This window comes from Drosophila tropicalis, unplaced genomic scaffold (genome assembly GCF_018151085.1).
Source record: "Drosophila tropicalis isolate 14030-0801.00 unplaced genomic scaffold, ASM1815108v1 contig_878, whole genome shotgun sequence".
Taxonomy (NCBI): Eukaryota; Metazoa; Arthropoda; class Insecta; order Diptera; family Drosophilidae; genus Drosophila; species Drosophila tropicalis.
Genome location: NW_027173374.1, coordinates 12587645 through 12613117, shown reverse-complemented (window position 1 = coordinate 12613117; position 25473 = coordinate 12587645). Strand labels below are relative to the sequence as shown.

The window sequence follows — 25473 nt, the reverse complement described above, 5'->3', positions numbered from 1 at the left end:
TAAAACAAATAAATTTTTTGCGTTTTTTACTTTGGGGTGGAGACTAACGGTTTACCATTTTAAAGTTGTCATACAAATTAAAAAGTCAGTAAACAGCAACAGCAAAAGTCAATGAAAAAAAGTTAAAATGTTAACGGTAAAGTAGCCAAAGTGAGCTAACAGATGTGCCCAACGGCAGCAAACTAATAAGAAAAGCAGAGGAAACGAGAAACGAGTTTTCCTAGTGGACGGAAAAAGTCCAATTCATAAGAGACTCGAGTTGAAAATGAGTGAAAAGAAGGCAACTCAACGAAACAGAGAGAGAGAGAAAGAAATGTATCTGTGACTCGTGGTGGTGGTGGTAGTGGTGTTGGTGGTGGTGGTGGTAGTGGTGGTGGTTGAGCAAATCAGCCAAACGCATTGAAGGTCTTGCCCCGCCACCAGAGAGCCAGCCAGGCCAGCCAGCCAGCCAGCCGGATAGAGGGAGAGCGCGAGATTCAATGGCAATTCCACTCAACCATTGATCCACAGTGAGTCCAAGGAGCGCAGAGATATGTGTCTGTGGCCACTCGTCTCGTTTGGCTGTGTGTGGAATGAGAGAGATTTGTGTGATGTGTCGTTAGGTCGAGTCGGGTCGGGTCGTGTACCTTTTGCCACGAATGTTTTGCCAGTCAGGCTCTAAAAGGCCTTACGAGAACAGCTGAGATTTTCGCTGCTCCGCATGACGCGCATTTTTCAAAAAAAGTCAAAAGATACAAGTCAATGCAAAGAAAAAGAGAAATATTTTTCAAAAATCTTTAAGTCTTTCGGAATAATAAGAAAATACGAAAAACAAGAGAGAAATAATAAGAAAGGAAAAAAGTGTTTCTGTGTGGCCAGTGAAAAAGAAGTGTTTGGAAAATGATTCAACAAATCAATTTGAAATAAGAATATTTTCCACAAGAAAAAATAAAAGAAAAATTTTCAAAAAATATTACGAAAAGAAATTTAATTTCTGAAAATAAATAAATAAATTGTAAACGCTGCTTGGGCGAGAAAATTTCCAAAGGAATTTGATTTGCTTACCGATCTGTCAGTGTGTGTGTTAGTGAGTGTGATCAAAAGTGTATTCCACGAATTTTACCACGTGTTCCGATCCGGCCGCCAAAATTATTACGCACAATTCTCTGAGCGTGTACGGTGGCGGCGTCATGTGCGCCTCCCCGTCCACAGCTCCCGGCTTCTTCAATCCCCGTCCCCAATCTGGGGCCGAGTTGTCCGCCTTCGATCTGGGACTCTCGCGCTCCATGGGTCTGGGGGTGCCGCCGCATACAGCCTGGCATGATCCGAATCTTGGTGGCCACCTGCATGCCTCTGCGTCGGCGGGCCCTGGTCCAGGCACAGCCGGATCGGCTGGCGGCGGCGGCACCACTCCCAGCAGTGTGGCCAGCCAACAGTCGGCGGTTATCAAACAGGATCTGTCCGGGCTAACTGCCTCCACGGCGAATCTCAACCAAAGCGCTCATCACACAATCAAAGAGGATCTCTCCAGCCTGCCCAGTGCCAATGGTGGTGGCTCATCGGCGACAGGACATCATGCCAGTGGTGTCCCATCGGGACATACCACAGACATGCTACCCATTATCAAGGGTTCGCAGTCATCCAGTTGTCTGGGCAGCTCTTCGGGAGGCGGTGGAGGCGGCGGTGGTGGCAGCACCACTCCCAGCTCGCAGGCCAATAGCTCACATTCGCAGAGCAGCAATAGTGGATCACAGATCGATTCCAAACAGAATATCGAGTGTGTTGTTTGCGGCGACAAGAGTTCCGGCAAACATTACGGACAGTTTACCTGTGAAGGTGAGTAATTGTTCAATTGAATCTTTCTATCTTAACCAACATCGACATGGATGGTGATGATCATGATGATGACCAAACAGAAATATATTGTGTAACAAAAACATAAAAGCGTGCCAGCCTGCCAACGGCTGATCGGTTGATTTTTGACAGTTACCGTGAATTATGGCAGTTTGATGAGTTGGCAAAAAGAACACACCGACGATGTTGTGTGTGTATGTGGGTGTGTGTGTGCGATCATGCAAATCTCGAGTCAAAGAAGAATGCGAATCTAGCCAAGAAGTGCAAAAGAATAGATTCTATTGGATTTTCTAATCAAAAGTATGACATTTGATGGCTTAATAGAAATAAACGTTTCAATGGATATCAAAGCTTTTGAATATGGATGTATATACATATATATATCCTCCCGAGGTAGAGTCTAGGATAATTCAATGCTGATTAGATTTGTTCATTACAAAGAATTAGCTTTGTCTTATTAGAGTCAGTTATTGATTACCAGTCATTTAGGTTAACTAAAAATTGTTCTTATCTCACTTTTTTTACGATTTAGTTAGTATTTCTTTTTCTTCCCAGCTTTTTTTCTATCTATCTATCTATCTATCCAGATATATATGTGTGTAGACAGATCTCGCCCTCTTAAGCCGGGCCAGGCACGCACCCGTCCGTTGCTTAACTTGGTTAGCTTATCGCTAGATAAAAAGACAGAAGAAAATTATTATCTAAATAAAATACGGTGTGCTTTGTACTAGACACAAAGAATTGTTGGTAGTTACGTTTTCTCTTGTTGTTGTTGTTGTTGTTGCTGTTATTGTGCAAACATGCAAATTGTGCTCGGCTGCTAAATGAAGCGCCCACCTTTTTATTGTCTTAGACATGAGAGAAGGGCTAAAGATAAAGAGAGAGAGAGAGAGAGAACCTGAGAAAAAGATGGGGTAGAAGAAAGCCAGGCCAGGCCAGACCAGACCGGAGAGGTCTCTGCCAACTGCATGTCTTGGCATTTAGTGCAACTTGGAGTTGAACTTGTCATAATCATATCTCTTCAAATGTTCTAGATGTGAGCAGAGTCTACTTTGAAATGAAATGACTCTTGGGTATATTTCGTTTCTTTCCCTTTTTTTTTTTTTTGCCAAGAGGGCTGACTGAATATATAGATGCGGTACAGTGGCTACAAATGAGAAATTTGGGCCAACAAATGTGCAAAAAAAACTATTCACAAGGATTCAATTTTGCAAGTGAGCATAATTTAAAAATTTGTTAACTAAATTTCATATATAGAAATTTGATTCAGACTTGACATAACCGATTCTGGCACTTTTCAGTCCCATTGTAGGCGCTGCTATTATTATTAATCACACAAGCATTTTGTACGCATGTGCAACGGCCAACAACAACAACAACTGCAACAAGAAATGTTGCTCTGTGACCGCCTCGTTGCATTCTGAAGGTGTCTTGCCTCCACCTCAATACACTTACCTCCACTTACTCTGTGTGTGTGTGTAAGATATCTTTTGGGTTTTCTTCTGAGCCTGATGATGTTGCCACGATAGCAATCTATTTTGTTCTATGCCCGGGCATAAAAATAATAATAATAAAAAGTATAAAAAAATTAAAAAAGAAGAACATAGAAAGCTGAGAGATCAGAAGAGAAACCATTTCATATCATTGCCAAATGCGAAGAAGATTTTCTACTAAAATCCATAATGTGCTCTCGGGTCGGTCTCGGGGTCGGGTCGTCCTTTTCAGCTGATTCACTTCAAGGTGCAGATCGCAACTCGTTTTGGTTGTCTCACTTGTCTGTCCCGATCTACCCCCCGTTCTGCCAGTCTGTCCGGCAGAAGATCCGCCACAGTGAGAGAGAGAGAGCTTGTCCATGGCAGTATGTGAAATTTATGCCAAGTTTACTCACCCCACTGCATTTGCTTTTTGTAGCTCTAGAAGATTAATTGTAGCTTACGAGTGTTGTCTACACACACACATCCATACATACATACATACATACATCTCTTACCTAGCGTTGCCTGTTTGCCGGTTCCGTGTTGCTCTACCCAGCCCTTGATCATCTTCTTCCTCCTATTGTAGTAGGTAGCAACTTGTTTGATTCCAGCTGTTGTTTTGTAGGTGAAGAAGAGCGAGCGAGCGAACTCTTCTCTGCTTTTTTGCGCTGATTAAAAGTTTTCCGATAAGACATAGCCTAATGCCCATTTGCCATGGACTATTGAGGAGTCAAGTATGTTTAGGTAAACATTTCGTAGGAAAGTCCAAAGCATTTCCTTGTTATGGCGACTCCACCCCTCACTCAGCACTCATGTCAAAATCTAAACTAACATGATTTATCATTCAACCTGCTTGCTCTACATGACTATGACAAATAAATTTTAGTGAAAAATTACTCAAGCTACTAAAAGTAGTAACTAGACTGGCATGCAATTAATTTAATACAAAATTAATGCAAACCGCGAACAGCAACAACAAAAAGTATAAAAAATTGCCATCATGTCTAATTGTTAAGCGCCAGCCAAGCCGCATTAACCAGACCATGTCAGTTCTCTTTAATTTGTGTGTGTGCGAAAAGTATCTTTGAGATACATTCATATTTGTCATCCAAAAGCATAAATATGCTTAGCTTAAGAAAGTGCAACGGGAAGTCACTTAAATGAAGTTCCCACGTTCCAAACCCAAGGGCAATGGAGGCAAAATAAAATTGTATGCCACTGAAATGCGAATTTCTGGACATTCGTCTGTCCGATTGTCCTTTCGTTTGACTTCATTCCCCAAGCAACATGTGTGGCTTTTTAATTAACTTCATTATGATGTTGTCAAACCCAGAGAAATGTATTTGCAATTGTTTGACCCAAAACAAACCAAAAAAACAAATTTAAAATGTTTTTATTTATTAAAATCTGTTTTTAATTTGTTTTTTATGTTTATAGCCAAGAGTTTTCTTACTTTTCACCTCTTCACATGGGGAAAATGAAAATAAACTGTCAAGAAAATTCATTCCCCTTGCTGACACACACACACACACATGAGAATGTTGAACATTTAACAAAAAGCCAAAAACATAAATCAATTTGCTGTCGTTTTTATTAAAAAAAAAAATTTAAAAAAAATCATATTATAAGTAACAACAAAGTAAATACAACTGCAGAAATTAACAACGCCCACAGCGAATTTTTGGATTTTTTTTTGGTTTGTCTTTTTTTTTTGCTTTCTGTTTTTTTGGCTTGCAATTTATGACGCTGCAGTTTCATTTCGGGGAGGCGTTTGGGGCGTGTCCCGCTTTAGGCATATGGCATTACTTTGGATTTATATTTTTTATTCAACTTTTGTATTTATTAATTAGTAACAAGACTCCTAATAAATTTAAAGCTTGTATGCAGTAAAAATTTGCATTCGCCAAAATCCTCGAGGCCGAAGAAAGAAAGCGAAAAGAAGTCAAGTCAATTGCTTAACCATAACCATTTATCATCTAAATCGCCTTTTGATAAACATTTATAACTTCCGTGCGAGCGATTTGTGTGCCAAATGATTTACAATCCCCCCATAGTCTACAACAACAACAACAACAACACGGCAACTCAGTAGCTCTGGAATACAAGGAGTCCCCCGGTTAACTTATAGCCTGCCACATATACTTATATATTTTAGGACAAATTATTATGACAAGTCGTAGGCTGAAATATGTGGCCATAAAAGTAAATGATACAATCCCTTACTCTACATACACACACACATACATATGTACATCTAAGTTAATCGTTATTAGATTTTTGTTCATTTATTTCTTTAACCACTTTTTAGTAAGCAAAGTTTAGTTATTAGTTTTGTTTTTAGAGAAACAAAAACAAGGGCACTCCTTAGTAGTCTCCCTGTCTCCCTCTTTGTCTCCATCTCTGTCTCTGTCTCAATCTGTGTACTTTTCCCATCGATTGCTCAACATTTTGTCAACATTAATGAGCTCGACTAAAGTTAAAGTTGACTTGGGCTCAGTTCAACTCAAAACCCTTCATTAAAACAAGCAAAAAAAACACAAAAAAGAAGGAAAATCACCCAAAAACAAAACAAAACTTAATTGTAGAGATATTGCAACAACAGGCAAAACAAACAAACAAACAACAACAACAACAACAATACAGAGCTAGACATTGTAATCATTAAAAGTTGCCTTGTAGTACAAATCGTTGTACTTAGAAGAAAATGTTCGAAACTTCTCCATCTGCCCCACTGGATCAGCCAGCAGCATCGTCTCCATCCATTCAACCATCGGTGCCCCCTACCCCCTACCCCTGTCAGTCTACTATTTCTAAAAGCCCTAGCGCCAAATGAGGCGCAAAAAATTTATCCTGACACGAGAAAAAGAGTTTCTCTCTCTCTCTCAGTCGATCTCTTTCTATACTGTACTATATAGTGAAAAAATCGTGAACTACCGACTTGATCCGCTTTATAATGTAACGGTTTAATTAATTATGTTAAGCTCGCTCAAGAGGCCCAAAGGGGACCGTTTGCCGGTTACTGTTTCTTGCTGTTGTTGTTGTTGTTGCCACTTCATGCGCAATTTTCGTTTTCAAACTAACTTGGCTAATCGATCAGCCCCCCAAAAAAAAAAAAAAAAACCAAAACGAAGAAAACCCAGAAATAGTTTTCCCCTCTCTCTGTTTCTATTTCACTTCTTCTTCTCTTCTTCTTCTTCTTCTACTGTTGGTTAGTTGGCACGTTTTGTGTGCATCTTTTTGCTTGCACTTGCAACATTTGGCCGCAAGAATTGAGAACTGGAGGTTCATGCTGCTGCTGACGACGACGACGACATGCCCCGCAGTGCCTGTTGGCCCAGGTCTCTCTTTAATAGTCTTAAGTCTGCAGCAATAACCTTTTCCTTATCGCCATGTGTCGTTTGGTCAAAAGCCCAGGCCCAAACTCGAGCTCTAGCTCGAGATCTCATGTCGGTGTACATGACCAGCGCAAGAGACTAGAGACTGGATAGAACAATATGCAACTCTTTTGGAGGTTGCCGCATAACTTCACATAGCATCAGTTAAATCAAAGCTAAATCGCTTATCTTTATTTTCGTCGGCATTTTGCTGTTGTTGTTGTGCTTTATACATATATGTACATATATGTATGTATATATGTTTATACGTGTGGATTAAGCTTAAAGTTGGGCTAGCATATGGGCCACAAGTTGGTCTTGTTGGCCTGCGAAACTGGAACTCTGACTTGACTGAAGTACTGTCATTTGTTTAACTATAATTTTCTGTCGTTTCTGGCCCAAAAGTATGTAATTAAAATGAGCATTTAACAAATCAATGTTTCTTCTGATCCTCTGTTCTTGTTGGCTTTAGTTAAGTTCTCACTTAATTTGTATTTTTCTTTTACCGTTGACCTATATCAAGCTATAAAGCCTACAGCTTTATGGCCAACTACTCAATCTCTTGGCACCCTGGGGACTCTAGGGGACCCACCTGTTTCCTTCCGCCTTCACCTTCAATTTCGAGCTTGAGATCGAAAACTCTGAAGTTCAAGCCAACCGTTCATAATCAGTGCATTTTGTAGATACTCCAAGTGCATGCGATTTCTTTCGTGTCTGATGATGGGGGGGCTTGGTGCCTGTAATTATGTTTTCTGTTTCGGTTCGGTTTTACTCCAGTTATGGCCAAAGCGACTTTGTCTAGCCGCCTTTGGTGGCTGTAACTGTGGCTGGCTGACTGCCTGGCTGACTCTTTGCCTGTGCTAATTACTTTGACTAGGCCTGAGTGCCTCGTGTAAGCTTTAACATTTAATTATTGCACCTTAATGATGGGCCTGTCTCTCTCTCTCCCTCTCCCTCTCTCTTTGGCCACACTCTCCCGTATTAATAATTAGAAAATGAGCTTCAAGTCAAGGTAGTAGATGCAGTGCTATTGACTTTGTCTTCGTTACACATTCTGTGTGGATCGGATCGAGGGTCAATGCTCCAAAATAAAATTGCACAACAGTTAGAAAACAAATGAGTAGACAAATATTACACTATATCTTGGCTTGGCAAACTAACAACGATACATAGATAATAGCATATGGTCTGGCAAGATGGGATGAGATTGCTTTTCGTAGTATATGCGTCTTTTGGTTGAGCCAACTAATTTCACGCTTTAAATAGCGCGGCCAAGCGGCAACAAAAATAACCGCAAAGATCAGACCATCTAGCGGCACTTTCAATGCACTATCTTAAGACTTGCAAAAAACTAAAAAACATCTAATAGATTGATTAAGATTGAAGGAAAAATCTATTCCAATTATTAGTTTAGTTTTCGCACTTTATTTTGTCGGCTCTCTTTGGTAGAAGGGCATTCAATGAAATGGCTATTAACTTTCATTTTATTTGACCATTTCGTGAGATTCACTCACACTATTTTCTTTCTGCTCGTTTTTGCAGTTGAGGAAGTTCAATTAATAATAAAACGCTTTGGCTTAAGACAAGTTCTTGGAAATATTTCCAAACTAACTGTGTATATTGAACGCTTTATGGCGCGTACAGCACGCAAGACCTTTTCTTTTTGTTTTCGAAGCAATTAAACATAAAAAAAAGTGCAGCGGTAATTGAAACTACCGCAAGTTAGTTGAAACTACTAAATGTTAAGGCTTAAGAGGATGAGAGGCTAAGCCTAAACTGTTGAGGAAACCCTATGAAATTGTTCGTTTAGGGATCCTAAGGCTTCTCACTATCCATCTATCTCTTTTGGTCTGTCTGTCTATCTCTATCTGGCTTGCTTGGACTTCCCACAGCTGTATATCTAAGGCATCTATCAGCGCAAAAGCTAAAACTTTAAGAAAATCCACCGCGATCCACCCTTTTTCGGTTATTGATATAACACGACGATATTACCCCTTACCACTCCTCCCTAAACCACTCTTCACTGGCATAGTCAGATTTTGTTTACGGTATCTTCATCAATAACCAAGCGCATCGTTCGCATCGCGTCCACTGAGGACTGGACTGCTGGTTGCCTTAAGACCAACCTTCGAGCTTCCAGCTCTAGATAGAGATGCGATAGGCGCATATGGGCAGTTTCGCCCCTGTTGTTGTTGTTGTTGTTGCTGTTGTTGCAGTTCTTTTACTTCTTCCTCCTCTTGTTTAAGCCAAAGAGTTGTAAGAGCTTTGGCGGAGGTCAGGAAGCGGTGAGAATAGGTATGTGTGTGTGTGTGTGCACAGGAGGGGGAGTGGGATAGGTAACAAAGCCAACGGTACGTTTTGGCAGAAATCGTGACTTGGTACAATATCGTTATTCGTAGATCATATGGTGTAAAACTTGTGTGTGCAGTTCCTAGACTTGTGTGCTAAGAGTTAAGGCATTCGAGCCTTCTAAATGCCCTTCTCTCTCTCTCTCTGCTGAAGCAAACAAAATCGTATCGTTTTGCGATTTATTAAGAATTTTTCCACCTTTTTTTGTCACTCCTAAGAATTCAGTTAGTCCATCACATTTCTACCATGGTGAGGCCCACCTGTAGTGCATCAATCGAACGACTTCAATTTCCAATCAGTTTTAATTTTTTTTTTCCATCTGGCCACGTTTACCTCATCCCACTCTCTCTCTCTCTCTCTCTCGCTCTCTTTGGGGCTATGTGGGGCGGGGGATTTTAGCCACACGACGATGGCATTGGCAAAACAAAACTGAAATCTTTTATAGCCTATGATCTTGTATGGCTTATGGGATTGAAGGCTTACATTTTTGGTTTTCCTTTTTTTTCGTTTTGGCTTTTTGATGATGATTTTACAGCTTAAAACGAATTTTATGAGCATATGCCATTGTTTTTGAGTTATTGTGAGAAAAGTTTCGGTTTTCTGTCCTAGGGCCAAACTAAAGACGAAAAAATTAAGGAGAAACATGTAAATACAGACAATGCCTTTTTATGCAGAAATTTGCTTTTTCTACTGGTGGAAAGGGGGTGGCGGAGGGGAAGGGGGGCACTAAAGTGATACACATGTTTAGATACGCGGGGCGACATTAACTTGGCTAGTTGAAGTAGTTGTGTCTTAAGTGGACCCTATGAAGTTCAAGCTTAAGCTTAAGTCTAAGACCCGAGACTGGGGCTGAGGCTTAACAGTAAATTTTCGTCGTGAAGTGCTGCAACATTGTGAGCTGCTGCTGCTGGGGCTCATTGGATAGACCAGACCAGGCTCGATGCTCTGGCGGCTGCTGCCAGTTGTAGGCAGTTGTATCTTCGTGCCCAAGATACACTTTGTTAATTGAAAGCCATTAAAGGTAATTTTATGGGAGGCGTTAAGCCATGAAACGTGTAACATGACCATTGACATTAACGGGGAGGCGCGGAGGACCATATGGAAGTGGAGTGGCAAGAAGTTCCAATCTTCTTTTGTCAAAGGCTGCTTCTAGTCCTCGGTCCCTCTATATATGTACATTTTTTTGGGTGCCAAAGAATTTGTTAGCATCTAGAGATGCTTTTTTCACTACATAATTTACTAATATGTCCTCGTCCTTTCCTTTTCAGGCTGTAAATCATTCTTCAAGCGTTCAGTGCGACGCAATCTCACCTACTCCTGTCGTGGTAGCCGAAATTGTCCCATAGATCAACATCATCGCAATCAATGCCAATATTGCCGCTTGAAAAAGTGCCTCAAAATGGGCATGAGACGTGAAGGTAAGTTTCATATCAATTTAATTTGTACGTTTTGTTTTGTCTCTTGTCTAAAAGAAGGGGGGTCAATTAAAAGTCAAACATTGAGGCTAGGCCGAACGGAAGTAGAGCATACAAATCAAATGAAATTTACTTTCATTGGGTGAGATGAGATGAGACTAAATGTCGCATGCTAGGAATTTGCCTCACAACATTTAGCCATTTGCCAGAGAAAGATAGATCGTTTGCCAAAGAATGTGGCCATTGGTCAGTTTAGATCGAAACGGTTCAGATGCGAATTTAGACACACACAAATAATTTCAACACATCAACTACAGAACAACAACAACAAAAAGAAAAAAAACAATTAAGCATTGAGTGCAACTTATTGACCCCAAAGATCAAATGCAAACTTGTTCGTTCGCTTGTTAATAATTAAGAAAACAACTACAAAACAAAACAGAAAAAATTATAATAAAAAACCCAAAAGAACTATCCAACAAAAGCAACAACAACAAAAACAAACAACAAAGTACTTATTATACCATATTAGCTCAATATTCTAATTGCCTTATGTCGACACTTTTGAGCAAGTTGAAAAGGAATTTATTAGTTTTGCTCTAACTCAAATGAGACACACTCAAATGATTTATTATATAATAATTCAAATGGACTGCCTACACTGAGAAAAATCACAATGAAACTGCAAGCATAGCTATTAAGGTATAACTAGCCTTACATTTAATGGTCTTGGAATTGGCTTCATTTGGCTTTCAAATTGGCCTACAGGTTTCTCTGATTTCACATTAATGAAACGCACCCTACAGACAATATATGGGAGTAATTTGTAACTACCGTTTACTGGCAAATATTTGGCATACTTGTGAGTAGTTCCACACAATATTCGCAAATTGCCAATGACAACATTGACAAGTTTTGAGAGCTGGCCGAAACGACTGACTGACTAACTGACTGACTGATTGACTAAATGACGGCGCAAGCCAATGGCCAGTTACATGTGTCAGCATTAACAATTAACAACGTCTCCGAGATGGAGACGTTGATGTCTCGCTTTCGGTTTGGAGCTTGGGTTGCAGTTTCTTACCCAACTATGCGCAGTTAGTGCACTAAGCTGTTATTATTTGCACTAATATTGACAGGTTTTGTTTTTTTTTTGTTTTGTTGCTAATAACAAACTGACTTGCAAACTCACCTACTAACCGACCAATGGACAACATATGCTTGTTGTTGTTGCTATTGGCGATTTGGGTTAAGAACGTATAGGGGGGGTAATTAAATTGCGCCTGCGCCTTTAGTAGACAAGAATTGAGCTCGAGCTCAATGCACTTGTAATTAAATGTATATAAACATTTATTTTAACCGACGAGGTTGCAAAAACAAAAAACCACAACAAACAAATTTACCTAAGACAAACAGCTTTGTGGGTTATTATTTGGTTTTTTTTTTTCGAGAAGTCAAGCTAATGACACAGTCTGAACCCAACTATTTAATATTACCTGTTTTAACCATTTTAAATATGATGTCTTTCTAAGAGTTGCTGTTGTTGTTGTTTCTACACTTGTCGAAAATTAAACAAGAAGAGTTCAACACCTTTTTTTGGTAGCGCTTTTCTTAATGACAAGTTCTGGTGACAAGAAATGAGAGTAGAAACTAGTTCATCTGGTCTCTACCCATATCAGCGTTGAAAAATCGTGGGAAATAAACATAATAATTTTCTGCACTAGAATTCCTGTGCCTTTTTTGCCTACTTTGACCAGGGCGCTATTTAGCAGAAAAAAAGGCGGACAAAGGCCATGCCCCAGAATGACCCTTTTGGGCTTAAAAGCAAGACCTCGGGCATGGTCAGGAAGTTTTTATTTCGAACGAAAAACCAGAAAAAAAAGTGATGTGAAAAAATTTATCAGCATTTGTTCGGGGTCGACTCTAATTAAATTTCAGTGTCAATTGGACAGAACTGGACTGGAAACTTGTTTTTCTCATTTTTAAGGGTAGAAATAGTGAAATTATTGAGAGAAAACAATTAAAATAGTCATGCATATACATATGTGAAGGGATTTAGGGAAAAGATGGAAATCAGATAAGAATGAAGGAATATAAATTAAAAACTGAACATTTTTTTAAGGCTTTTCACTTTCCAAGTTTTGTAGTTTTTGTGTGAGTTTCTTTGGAGTTTTCTTATATACATACATACATATGTAAACTTTGACCCACAACAATTTATTATTATATCAAACTCCACCTGCATGATCTATGGGGTACATATGCCCAAATATGGCTCAAAGGCTTGGTCGGAACGCATTTTGTGCAAATATTTTAACCAAAACAATGGCTCAAAGTACTTTTAGTTGGTTTTGATAAAATAAAAACTAGGTCAGACAAAGGTTTTCTCTGCTGTTGGTGTTGTTGTTTTACACCTCTTACAATAGAGAAACTCCACAGCTCCACACCTTGAGCCAGAGCCTCAGAGATTCAGATTCAGAGTTTGGAGTCACACACATCCTACCACACCTAAACACCTAAGCAAAGCCAAAGCCACCCGCTTCAAAGGCTTCAACTAAGCACAGACACAATCTGGCAACAAGAATCACAACAACAACAAAAAGCCTTTGGGCCCATACGTTTTCTACTCATTGAGAAACAAAAGCATTATTATTATTATTATTTATATTGATCGAGCCAAGTGCTCACCTCTAGAGCTGACCAGGCAGGCATTGAGGCTGGCTGGCTGGCACACCTGGAAACGGAAACTGGATTCCTTTACCTGGGACTGCAAAAGTAACGTCTTTTGTTAAGCTAAAAGGAAACGAGAGCGAAAGCATTCTCTGGTGGTCAGCTCAGGGACAAAAGTGTTTGTTTATTGCTTTACCCAAGCAATTAAGCTAGGCTAGGGGTTGATTTGATTCATCTAAGAACCCGTCGACCACTCACCCAGTTGACCAGTGTCCAGTTTAAGACAACATCGAGTGAAAAATGTATTTACACAATACACATTTGCGTAATTGTGCCATTGGGGTGGTGGTGCCAGTGGTGCTAGATGGTGCTGATGGAGAGAAGATTCTCTCTGTCTTGAAAAATAGGCACAGGTAAGAAAGGCACTAAGACTGAAGACAGAAACTGAACCAAACTGAAAAACCGGTTAACCATTGCCCAGTGTCCAGTCTCAAAATTTATAGGCCTGGGAAAATTATTGTCTGACCACAAAGCCAGAGACAGAGAGAGAGAGAGAGAAGTGAAAAGATGAAGCTCAATCCGAAAATGCATAAAAAAAATGCTTGTGGTTTTTCTGATGCTGGAGATTAGCTAAAGTCAGCCAAGAAAGCAACTACACAATAAACCCATCCCTTTTTTTTTCTCTCTCTGTCTCACTCTCTCTCTCTATCTGCTGATTACTAAATGAATGTATCTGCTCCATCTGTTGTGGTTGTTGTTGTTGTTGTTGCTCCTCCTTCTCTCCTCCAGAGACACAGCACGTGCTTAAGTTCATGTCACTTGAGGAGCGTGTCCAAGTGGCTTGTTGGCTTAAACCAAATCCATAAAATGCCATTTCCTGCCCAAAAACCTTTCACTTTTTACCCATTGTTAATTATAATGCTTATAAATAAATACTTAAAACGCAAAACTCTGCATTTAAATAGCTAAATATAAAAATTGCATACACTTTTTGCTCAGTTCAAAAATATTTTCTCTACCCTTTTTCTCTTTTTCCAAAGATGTGGTGAAAGTATTTAGTTTAAATTTGCATAACTAAGCAGTTGAGGCAACATTATGTAAAGATTGTGAGTGTGTGTGTGTGTAAGGAAGGGTTTGGGGAGAGGCAGGTATATCCCGCATACGGGGTTGATATGATAATGTGTCGTCTCAGAGGGTAGAAAATATGCTTCTGTCGGTTGCTTGAAGTTGAAAAGTATCTTATGACGTTGTCTTGGGCAACGGGAACAGCATACGATATAACAAAAGCCAGATCTGTGCTAAGATGTGATGTTCTGTCTATTGCCTTAACAGATTGAGGTGGCCAGATAGTGTCCCGTGTACCGTGCCGTCTTTTGTATGCATTTGTGGCAGCTTTGCCAACAGAGTTGAATGCCAGCCATTGTCCCGAGTGTGATATGGCGGTCAAAATAGTTGAACAATTAGACAAAACCCAAAAAGGGTATATAGGTATAGGGCAGACACTATATAGCAGTTAGTCCACAAAAGATACACGCATCTTAAGTTACGCATCCAAGTTAAGACTTTCATTCATCGGCTAGTCATAAGTTTGTTAGAATTTCTTAGATAATTATTTTAACAATTTTAATTAATTTCAAAGTTTCTGTTTCCCGTTTCTTTCCAGCCGTTCAACGTGGACGCGTGCCACCCACACAGCCCGGTCTGGCCGGCATGCACAGCCAATATCAATTGGCCAATGGTGATCCCATGAGCATGGCCGGCTTCAATGGTCACTCGTACCTCAGTTCCTATATCTCGCTGCTGTTGCGAGCGGAACCATATCCAACATCCCGCTATGGCCAATGCATGCAACCGAATAATATAATGGGCATTGACAATATCTGCGAATTGGCCGCCCGTCTGCTCTTCTCCGCTGTGGAGTGGGCCAAGAACATACCCTTTTTCCCCGAGCTGCAAGTTACGGATCAGGTGGCCCTGCTGCGTCTGGTGTGGTCCGAGCTGTTTGTCCTGAATGCGAGTCAGTGTTCGATGCCATTGCATGTGGCACCATTGCTGGCGGCGGCGGGTCTGCATGCCTCCCCCATGGCAGCGGATCGTGTGGTGGCCTTCATGGATCACATACGCATCTTCCAGGAGCAGGTGGAGAAGCTAAAGGCTCTGCATGTCGATTCGGCGGAATACTCTTGCCTCAAGGCCATTGTACTCTTCACCACCGGTAAGTTGCTGGACATTCTGTACAAGGATGTGCCCGCCTTGCTAACAAAGGTGTCGACACTGCTTCTGGGCAAGGATGCGCCTTTGAGCAGTGGCTGCACCAATGACGATGTCCTGGCGGTGGTACGCGACCACCTCGAGGACTTGAATCGGGCTGAATATGAGTCCCAGGCTCAGCAGGCTCCCTTGCACTTGGCTGCCTTCATGAAGAGCGTGGCCGGTGTTGAGGCTGCAGTGCAGCAGGCCGAGCAAGTGCAAGTGCAAGCGGACACAAAACCCAAGACAAGCTCTCAATCCTTTGTGTCATCAGCGTCAAGTGCCTTCAGCACTTGCGCCAAGTCCGCAACCAATTCAGCTGAGCAAGGAGAACTTCTTGGCTCTCTGCAATGTACTCCATCGAGTACCGAGACCAGTCACAATAACAGCAGTGGCTTAGGCTCATCGCTGCCTACTCAATCGCAAAGCGGTTCGTCCTCCCTTAACCTAACCGCCTCGCCTCTGAGTAATTCCCTGGTCTCCTCCGTCCCTGCCTCCGCTGTGGGCACCTCCTCCACGACAATAACAACATCTTTGTCGTCCGCCTTGCCCCACACGGTCACCACCACCACCTCCTCCTCCTCAGCACCATCCTCGACGCTGGGTGGAGCCTATCAGACGCCAGCCTCGGCCATGTTCAGTCACTACCAGACTCCGCCACGTGGTGCCTTCGGCTCGGCCTTCGATATGTTCCATCACAGCACACCCTTTGGTGTAGGAGTGGGGGCAGGAGCCGGCCTGGGAATGGGCGTGGGAGCTCATCATCCACTGAGTCCCAGTTATAGATATTCGCCATATAGCCATATAGCTGGCAGTAGATGGCAATTGTAGGATCCCTCTGTGTCCCCAAAAACAGTTTAGCTAGGTTACACTGTACTTAAACTAGATATGTAAATTGTAAACATATGTATCTATATATCGATATCGTAAATTTACTTTAGTGCCTACCTTATTTATTATGTATCTATGTATGTATTTATGTATGTATTTATTGCCTTACACTAAGTCCAAAACTATTTCTAGTGGTTAACTTATTTTAGTTCGTAAACTTTACCAAAAAACATTATCCCAAAAAATGGAAAGAGAATGAAGAATATATATATTATATAAAGACGCTGTTGCTGTTAAAACCAAAAATTAATCCTGGCTTGTGTTTTCACTTTAAAATTGTTACTAAACTTTGTTTTTGTTTTTCGTTGACTAATTTATAACATTTGTTTTTCCATTGGCTAACTAACAATCGCTTTTTTATGTTTTACTTTTGTTGTTTTGTTTTGGCTTACTAATTTATTTTGGCATAATCTAATTACTAACTGCTTAACCCACCTAAAGACCACTTAAAAATGGTTTTGAATTTATTAATTTACATATCTATATTTGGGGAAACCTTATAGAAGTCGTAGATCCTTCAAACAGATTGATAAAAGGAAATAGATTTGATTTAGATCGTTTGAAAAAACCCTAAGGAAGATGTGATCCATATGTATGTATATTGGATATAAAAGAGAAATTTATTGAAATTTTAACTTGTTATTTCATCACTAAACATTTGAAAGTATTTATAATTTTTGAATGGTTTTCTTGGTGGAATGACGATTTGAAATTTCTGAATATGATTAAATATTGTCTTCAAGTTTAGGAATCTTCAGTGCTTCAACAACTCTTTTGAGTACTCTAAAATACTTTTCATTATGGAGATTTTTCTTTAACATTCCATAAAAAATTGTCTTCAAGATTTTGCGAATATTTTGCAATAGACTTCAATTCCTCTATAGAAATTTGAATATAATTAAAATACTTTCTTTTTCACAAAGAGTAAGATTAGAGTACTAAACTAAACACCTAACAAGTTGAAGCTCTAAATGGGTTCATTAAATATTACACTCACTGCTTTTAGAGTGTTTTACTTTAAAGATTGGCTCTATATGACCTTTGCCAAGAATTTTCCTAGTAAACCTTCCAGCTGATTCTAACATCCGACTAATGAATAGAATTTTGTCTCTAGCTTTAATAGTTTCACAGTTTTACCACACACAAAGATTAACTTGTTTTAGTTGCTTACTTTACTTTTGGCCATAAGAAACTAAAATAATTTCATCTTTCAATACAAGAAAAATCAAACACATGTTATTTAGGTAACAAAAAATTCAGGTAATACTTAATTCTAAACCTCTTATAACCTTTTCCTTTGACTTCTAAACCTTAAAGTGATGCAAATTAACTGATTTTGGTTTTTTAAACATGGTAAAGGTTTATTTTGGTTTATAACATTTTATTTTATTTTGTTTTTTTCAGCTCAATTGGTGATGGAAAAACTGCACATGGCAAGAGAAAATTTGCTTTTAGCCTTGACATTTGCAGTTTTTTCTATTTGAGTTTTGCTTTTCCTGTTACTAATATTGCATTTAATTTTATTTATTTTTTTTTGTTTTAACAAAAGCATCACAAAATTTAAAGACATCAACAACAAGGCCTAAGACTTGGGACATTTCGGAATCGCAAGGCACACTCACAAGCACAACCACAACAACACCCACACAAACACCCTCTCATACATATGCACGCCTAACATATGCACACACGTACACACACACATCTATTTATTATTTTATCTATAAATTTTATTGATTTTTTTTCGTCTTAAATAAACTTTTGGAGATTTTAAATGTTATTTATTTTCTTTTATGCTCAATTAAGTTTAGTGCATAAGTTTAAGTTTAGAAATTAAGCAATGAAAATGAAAATGAATTTGTGTCAAGTTAAGGTGTCCCCATTAAGTGATCCCAGTCATTGTAGTCTCCCCCTTTTGTTTGAAGTCCATGTCAAGCAGCTGTCCAAGCTCACGTCGCAATGGTTTTTTTCTTGGCGACGTTTATTGACGTCGAGATACCACATTATGAACATTAATACAACACTCGTTTATGTCGCTTACCAACAAGAGCCCAAGAGCCGCAGAGTTGCAGACAGACCCAGAGCCAGAGCCAGTCTAGGCCAGGCCGGGCCAAGCCAGGCCAGGTCTGTCCAAGCTCCTTCTTCTTCAGGGTCGCAAACTCATGGTCCGAACTCATACCAAAAAATAATTTTCCAATTTCCAAACGCTGTGTGTGTCGCTTACAAACTCTCCTCCTAACCACATTTTGTGAGGGGGCGAGCCCCAGAGCAACAGACCTCAGTCTGCTAGAGACCTGAAGACCCAAGCGGTTGATAGGGTAACGGAGATGGCGACGAAGACCAAGACCAAGACGACGCAGACTTGCAATTGCATTTGAATTGGCTGCATGAGTCCATAAACTGCAGCCGATCAATCGCTTCGCCATCTCCGCCGCCGTCGTCGTCGTCGTTTTGCCTTTGATTGTACCAGGCAGACACGATCGCGGTAGTAAAATACCGGGTATAGACTTACTAGATCTACTCTCTGACGACATGTCTTGGCTTGGCTTCATGGTGCATCTTCCATCCATAAGCTTCACCTACTTCGCCTCCATCAACATCGTCTCCTCCCCATCCTTCTGTGCCTCGTTTCTTGCTGATTGCTGTCGTTTGTTGCAGTTGTTAAGAGTTGTAGCTTTCATGTCTTGGCCACACTTTTTGACCAACATTTTCTGTTTGTTTTTCGGTTTTCCAATTTTTTTTTTTTTTTTCTCATTGATCGGTCTGAGCTACTTTTCCTGAAAATTGCAAGAGCCTTGCCTTTTGTGTGCCTTGTGTAATTAACAGTTTCGAGGCAGACGTCGCTGATTAGAATCATTAGGGCGCGTTTCGTTTTTCCCCAATTTTTTTTTTTTCTACCTTTTATTCGCTTCTCCTGTTTGCTCTTTTCGATATGAAATACTTTTTGGGGTTTGGGAAAACGTTTACTTAAGATTTAGTTGCAAGCGATAAGGTCAATTGCGAAATTGTAAAAAGTACACTTGAAAATATTTAGTAGATCTTTGTTAAAGTATATATAAACCTTGGGAATAGTTAAATGCTTTTTATATAAATAAAACTATCCGATAACAATATCGTTTACTTTACCTCTGTTGACCTGATCTTAAAGAACTTCGTTCGCCAACCATTGAAGCACTTTTAACTTCCTAAAAAGTTATTTGATTAATTCCGAGTAACTTTTGGACCACCATGAATACTTTTGCTGTTGTCATAAAGTTGGGCGAAAACCCACAAAACAAAACCATCCATAGATATATATTCTATACACCCGCCGGCTTAAAGACAATAAGCGTAAATCAAGATAAATGATTTTGTCGCCGAAAGGCAACAGAAATTCAATTAGCAATTATTAACCATTTCATTTCATAGACAACAATCAGGCAGCCAGCTATCGAAACAATCGTGAAGCACAATGACCACACTGGATCACAAATTAGCCATGGCCTGGTCAGCTTGGGTATTAGATGAAATGCTCAACGAATCATTTCATTTTGGCCATGATCATAATTGTCAATTGACTTTCCATTAGCTTTGACGATCCAGTGATCGGTCGGTTAGTCCGTTGGCCAAGGAATAAGGAAAAGGAGGAGGAAAAGGAAGAGGAAAAAGAAACAGATTTTATTTTCAATGACGTTGTTGGAAGAAGTTGGAGGAGTTGAAGTTGGAGTCGTCGCATGCACACAAAGTGAAAGACATTCCAGTTCCAGGTCGGCCCCAAAAGAAATGCGCAGCTTTCTCGAGGCTTAACTTGGCTTTGATTTTTGTTGTTTTGCTTGGCTTTTTTGGTTTGCTTGCATTTTAACTGTTTTCTGCTTGTAAGGCATCGATTTTTTTCTCCATTGGGCTTTACATACTTACCTTCCTCTATATATATACATACATATAAATTTTTTGGCATTTTTTTTTGGTCTCGTCGTTTGCGCAGTTACTAACTCAGTCGGAGTAGTCGTAGCAGTCGCCAGCCCAAGAGATCGTGACCGCGTGTTTTAAATGCATAATGACCGTAAAGTAGTTGTTGCCAACTACGTAACTAAAATTGTGATGCTGCCAATAACCAAAAAAACAACAACAACAACAACAATCACAAGCAAAAGCCACAGCCATAGCCATAGCATAAGCAACTAGCTAACATATCGAAAAAGGAGCAACCAATTTTTGGTTGTTAGGGCATATCCCAAAAGAACGTCGCCAGCAGCAACAACAAGAACAAAAACAAAACAGTTTAACAAAAATTATGAATTGCTACATTAGATTTAACTATATTAGTTTTATGGCAAAGTGACTGTTAGTTAGAGTTCGTGTCCAAGTATAACAGTTATGGCTTTATTTAGTTTTAATAAACATTTTGGATTTTCTTCTTAGTCGGCGGGTTACAGGGTCAACTGTGAACTTGTAAAAGAAATTTAGCTATGAATTCTTTGAGTTAAGTTAAAAGGCAGAAAGCCTCAAGATATGAAAATGTAATTAGACCAAGAAGATAGTTTTATGAATATAGAACTAACAACTTTTTGCTCTCAAGTAAAAAACTTTTCTGCCAAATAACAAAGGGGCTATAGCTCATGGCTTAGATTGAATTAAATTTCGTCTTTTAGCTTATCTAAGATGCAAGATTTAAATACAAATTTTGTATCATTCAAAGTATAAATTTTCAATTGACATTTCCATTTCGGGATGGCAATTTAATCCTCATCGCATGACTCTAAATGCTGCTGGCCAATACAAATCATTACAACCGACGTGATTTTATGCCTTTTGCCTAGACGCAAAGACCATTAAATGATATGGGCAGTAAATGAAATTCAAACGAGCTGGCAAAACAAGAAAAAACAAAAACGCATACACAGGAAAAGCCAAAGAAAAACGAAACACTACCTGGCCATTTGGTAATCAAAAAAAAATAGAGAAGAAAAAACAAACCTGTGAATTCACACTCTGGCAATTGGCAATTTAATACTTACTTATGTACGATCCATTCAGATTTGGCCAATTCAATTCATTAGCACGAGGCACAAAACTGTTTTGGCCAGTTTGGGGATGGCTAAAATCATAAAACCAGTTGCAAATTATACGAGTGTTTTAATGCTAGTCGCTGGGTGCATTTTTCTTATTAGTTTATCCGATTTTGAAGTTAGATTTTTTTCTTCGCACATTTGCGTAAGAGTTTTGGAAAAACAAAAACACAAATTTTGCTGTCTGCATTGACTAATTAAGCAAATACTACAGCAACAACAGCAATTTCGACATGGCGTATTCTTAAAACAACTATTTGAAATGCTTAAAGCTATGCAAATTTACAAATTTACAAGTGCTGATGTCTAATTTGAATTTCAAACAGGCAAACAAACTGACTAAATAACAAAAATCCAACTAAAAAACTTTGAAAAAATAAAAATGAATCATTATGTGTGTTAACTGGATGTTTTGACTTGAACTGTCGACTTTGAAATACCCTTCAAGAGAGATATTTGAAACTTAATTTACATTTTTGAAGTTATTTTGGCGGTAAAAAGGGCCAACTACCTTTCCTGGGCTTTGTTTTTAGTTTAGATATTTAGTCTTATAGTCTCACAATTGCAATCTCGAGTTCTAACCGAATCGAATCTCTTACTTAACTGACATTCGAAATGGCTGCTGTTTCTGTCCTTAATTCCCTAGCCCCTTTATGCCCTTAGTCAATGTCTCATGAGAAATAAAAGACATTAAGTTTATGCTCGACCCTAAAAACTTGAAGAAGTGATCCATAAAACAATACATATTGTCACAATTCTATTTGTGTTTTCTGTTTTCCAATTCAATTAACCATTTCGTTCTTGCCTCAACTTGCCATCAATTGCCTTCGTATATAAATCATTAAAGTGACGCAAGCCGCAAGTTGTCTCTCTTTGGGCGATGTCATGTTTTCGTAATTTGAAATTGTTTGTGTACTTGACGTTGTATATGTGTGGGCGTGGCCATCAGTTAAGTTTCTTTGGATATATGTACATGGCGCCAGGTGATCTGCAACAAACTATGATCAAGAGAGAGAGAGAGAAAACAAAAAGCATTATAATATTTTAAAATTTTGCATACTTGACATTGACAAATGAGTGACAAATTTATGTTAATAATAATTATACTTTTCTATTAACTTGAATGTTTTTAGATGCCTGCGGTCTATCTGATGTGACACACATTGAATCCCTGCAAGAGAAATCCCAATGCGCTTTAGAGGAATATTGTCGAACACAGTATCCCAATCAGCCGACAAGATTTGGTAAATTGTTGCTAAGATTGCCATCACTGCGAACTGTCTCCTCACAAGTAAGTTGAAACGATCCATAAACTTAGCCAACTATTAATCTTGATGTACTTACCTTATTAAAGTCTTCGAGACGAAAGCCTAGATTAGTAATATTTTTTAATTAATTTACTAATTTAAATCTTTGGTTTTGTGTTTTTGTTTTTGTTTTTTAGGTCATTGAGCAATTGTTTTTTGTGCGTCTAGTCGGCAAAACGCCCATCGAAACACTGATACGCGACATGTTGTTGAGTGGCAATAGTTTCTCTTGGCCCTATCTGCCTTCAATGTGACACACAATGTGGCGCCAATTGACAACAACTTGATCATCGGCCGCAGCTGTGGCGGCTGCAACGCTCAATATCAACAATCCCAGTAACAGCAGCAATAGCAGCAGCAGTGGTGGTGGCGCCAGCAACAGCGGCAGCAGCAGCAGCAGCAATGGAATTGGCATCGGCATTAACAATGTTGCCATTGCTGGCAGTCATGAGCATGTTGCTGTCAGCATGCAGTCGACATACGGCAGCAATTGCACCAACAACATCAGCCATAACAACAACAGCAACAACAACAGTAGCAGCAATATTTGCAATCAGCAAATCAACTACAATAATACAAGCAATGTCAGCAACAACAACAACCACAACATTAGCAGCAACAGCAGCAACAGTTTCTTCAGTGTCGCCAATAATATAAACATGAACAACAACAGCAACAACATTCACAACAGCCCCAGCGATTATATGTCCAATCATCCAACCGCTTCTCCATATGTGACACCAGCAACGGCAACATCAGCAGCAACAGCAGCCGCATCAACTGTGAACACAACAACAATGCTGTCTAATTATTGCGATGCAGCCACCATGATGATGGCCGCTGCTGCTGTCAATGCAAATCAATGTCTGCAACAACATCGCATGTTGCTGGCATCCACAACTTCCAGCAACAGTAGCAGCAGCAACGATCATTTAACTTCAGCCGCTGCTGCTGCTGCCGCCGCCGCCGCTGCTGCAGCAGCCGCATCCATTGCAATGCCCTCTGCATCATCTGCTGGTTCAATGTCATCTGCCTCATCGACGCCAACTGCAACCTCAGCAGCCTCTCAGCAACAACAACATCAACTAACACAATCGCAGCAACCACAGCAACAGCAACAGCAGCAGCAACAGCAATTGCCAGCCCCACAGCAACAGTCGCCGCCAAATTTAATCGATATCAGTGAAGTTCCTCTCATTGTGGATGTCAAGTAGTGTAATTATTTATCTCTACATAAACAAAAACAACAAAAAAACCCAAAAAAAATACAAAAAAAAAAGAAAATAATAGGTTTGTTTACTCTGACATAGTTTTGGCCAAGTTAGAGTAAATTTACCGCCAAAAACAAAAACCTGTTCTATGCAAAAATTGTAAACTAAATAGACAACAATTTTTCTTTCGGTTTCACCGAATGCGATATACTCTTGCATTAGCTTTGGTCTTTTATCCAGCCAGATCTCTATAAGGAGCCCTATATCCTTTGATGTAGTCCGAACGAGTTTCTTTCCCCTCACAGGCAGGAGTATATAAATTGTAATACAAGTAGTTTAATTGTTTAAATTTTTCCACTTAATAAGTTGTTGTATTTTTGTACATATATAAATCCCCCCCCAAAAAAAAAAATGAAAATTTTCTACTCGCTCTAGGCCGCCCAATTAACTGTGAAAACTTTCCACACAGTTGGACATATCCTGGAGAACTTTAAAAGTTTTTCCACCACATCTCGCCCCCGCGCAATAATAATGAAAAAAAATATACATATATAAATCAAGTTTATATATCTAAAAAGAAATTAGCGGCAATAATCTAAATCTAAATATGTGTATAAATAATAATATATAAAGGCACTGAGTTCTACTTAATTTTTAAACAAACAAAAAAGTAAAAAAAAAAAAAAAATGAAAACAAACTCTATCAAAAAAAAAAGACAATGTATGTATGTTTGTATGTTAGGAAAATATATATGTATATGAACAGCATATTCTTAAATTCCAATTCCCAATGGTTTTTCCAGAATTATACCAAAAATATATAATTACTTTTCTTTTCTCAATTACTCCCCCTTCGCGGCAATGTGTGGCAATTTTAATGTTTCTTTTTTATGTAAAAGTGCTTTAGCAATTGATTTTATTATTTTACTTTAAGTAAAATTCAAATTTTTCAACCTTAACTCAAAGTTAATGGTACAAAATTTAGCAAATTTTTCATTTTGTAATCAAAAGTAAAGCGAAAAATAAATTTAAAAAATGTTCAGTGCAAGTTTTAAGTTTTAAGCATTATTTTTATTTATCCTTATTATTGTGTGTGAATGTATAAAAAGTAAAAGCAAAAACAAACGAACAAAAAATTTATTACAAATTTTATATATATATATATTTTATAATAATTAATAAAAATTGCGTTTATAATGAATTAATTTTGAGTTTTTTTCGCATCTCTTTTTTTCCCCTCAGGCAAAAGTTTGTATATAAATAATAATTGAATAATTTATGTAAATACAAATAAATGAAATCAATTTAATTACTTACCAAATGCATTTTTCTGCATCACATAATCGCATGTAAATACAAATTAAAGTGTGAATTCAAGTAATTTTTGTAAATTTATGAATAATAAAAGGCCAAACAACAACAACAAAACAAATACTGAAATAAAAAGGCAAAATCAACAAAATTGAAAAAAGGTAAATAATAAATATATGTATAAATAAGTAATTGAAATTGTCAGTGTCAGTGCATCAATTGCGATAATAATTGTTTACTATATACAAATATGTATATATAGTATTTACTTGGATTGTATGTACTTTTTCCTCTTCCATCCATTATCATTCCCATTCCCCATTACCTTATCTCATTACA

At 38.8% G+C, this 25473-nt stretch overlaps 2 protein-coding genes across 4 annotated transcripts; both read left to right on the top strand.

Annotated features, from left to right (window-relative positions):
* Window positions 1-661: 661 nt before the first annotated feature.
* On the top strand, window positions 662-24871 carry svp (COUP transcription factor 2). 3 transcript variants are annotated; one of them, XM_068299475.1, is made up of 5 exons: window positions 662-1815; window positions 10300-10449; window positions 14780-15331; window positions 22439-22596; window positions 22750-24871. In XM_068299475.1, exons 1-5 carry the CDS (start codon window positions 1170-1172, stop codon window positions 22864-22866), a joined length of 1623 nt encoding a protein of 540 aa, XP_068155576.1. In that variant the 5' UTR covers window positions 662-1169; the 3' UTR covers window positions 22867-24871. The 3 variants fall into 3 exon arrangements, with proteins under 3 accessions (XP_068155576.1, XP_068155575.1, XP_068155574.1); XM_068299474.1 differs by having other exon boundaries at window positions 14756-15331; XM_068299473.1 differs by lacking the exons at window positions 22439-22596; window positions 22750-24871 and having other exon boundaries at window positions 14780-16324.
* LOC137583884 (putative mediator of RNA polymerase II transcription subunit 29) lies at window positions 23080-23826 on the top strand. Its single transcript, XM_068299063.1, has one exon. It carries the CDS (start codon window positions 23080-23082, stop codon window positions 23824-23826), a length of 747 nt encoding a protein of 248 aa, XP_068155164.1.
* Window positions 24872-25473: the final 602 nt, after the last annotated feature.

What these genes read in the sequence shown, in the direction of transcription:
- svp (XM_068299473.1), top strand. Translation starts at nt 1,170, where the DNA reads ATGTGCGCCTCCCCGTCCACAGCTCCCGGCTTCTTCAATCCCCGTCCC. An exon ending in CGGACAGTTTACCTGTGAAG is followed by an intron (nt 1,816 to 10,299) that starts GTGAGTAATTGT and finishes TTTCCTTTTCAG; the next exon opens with GCTGTAAATCATTCTTCAAG. An exon ending in AATGGGCATGAGACGTGAAG is followed by an intron (nt 10,450 to 14,779) that starts GTAAGTTTCATA and finishes GTTTCTTTCCAG; the next exon opens with CCGTTCAACGTGGACGCGTG.
- LOC137583884 (XM_068299063.1), top strand. Translation starts at nt 23,080, where the DNA reads ATGCAGTCGACATACGGCAGCAATTGCACCAACAACATCAGCCATAAC.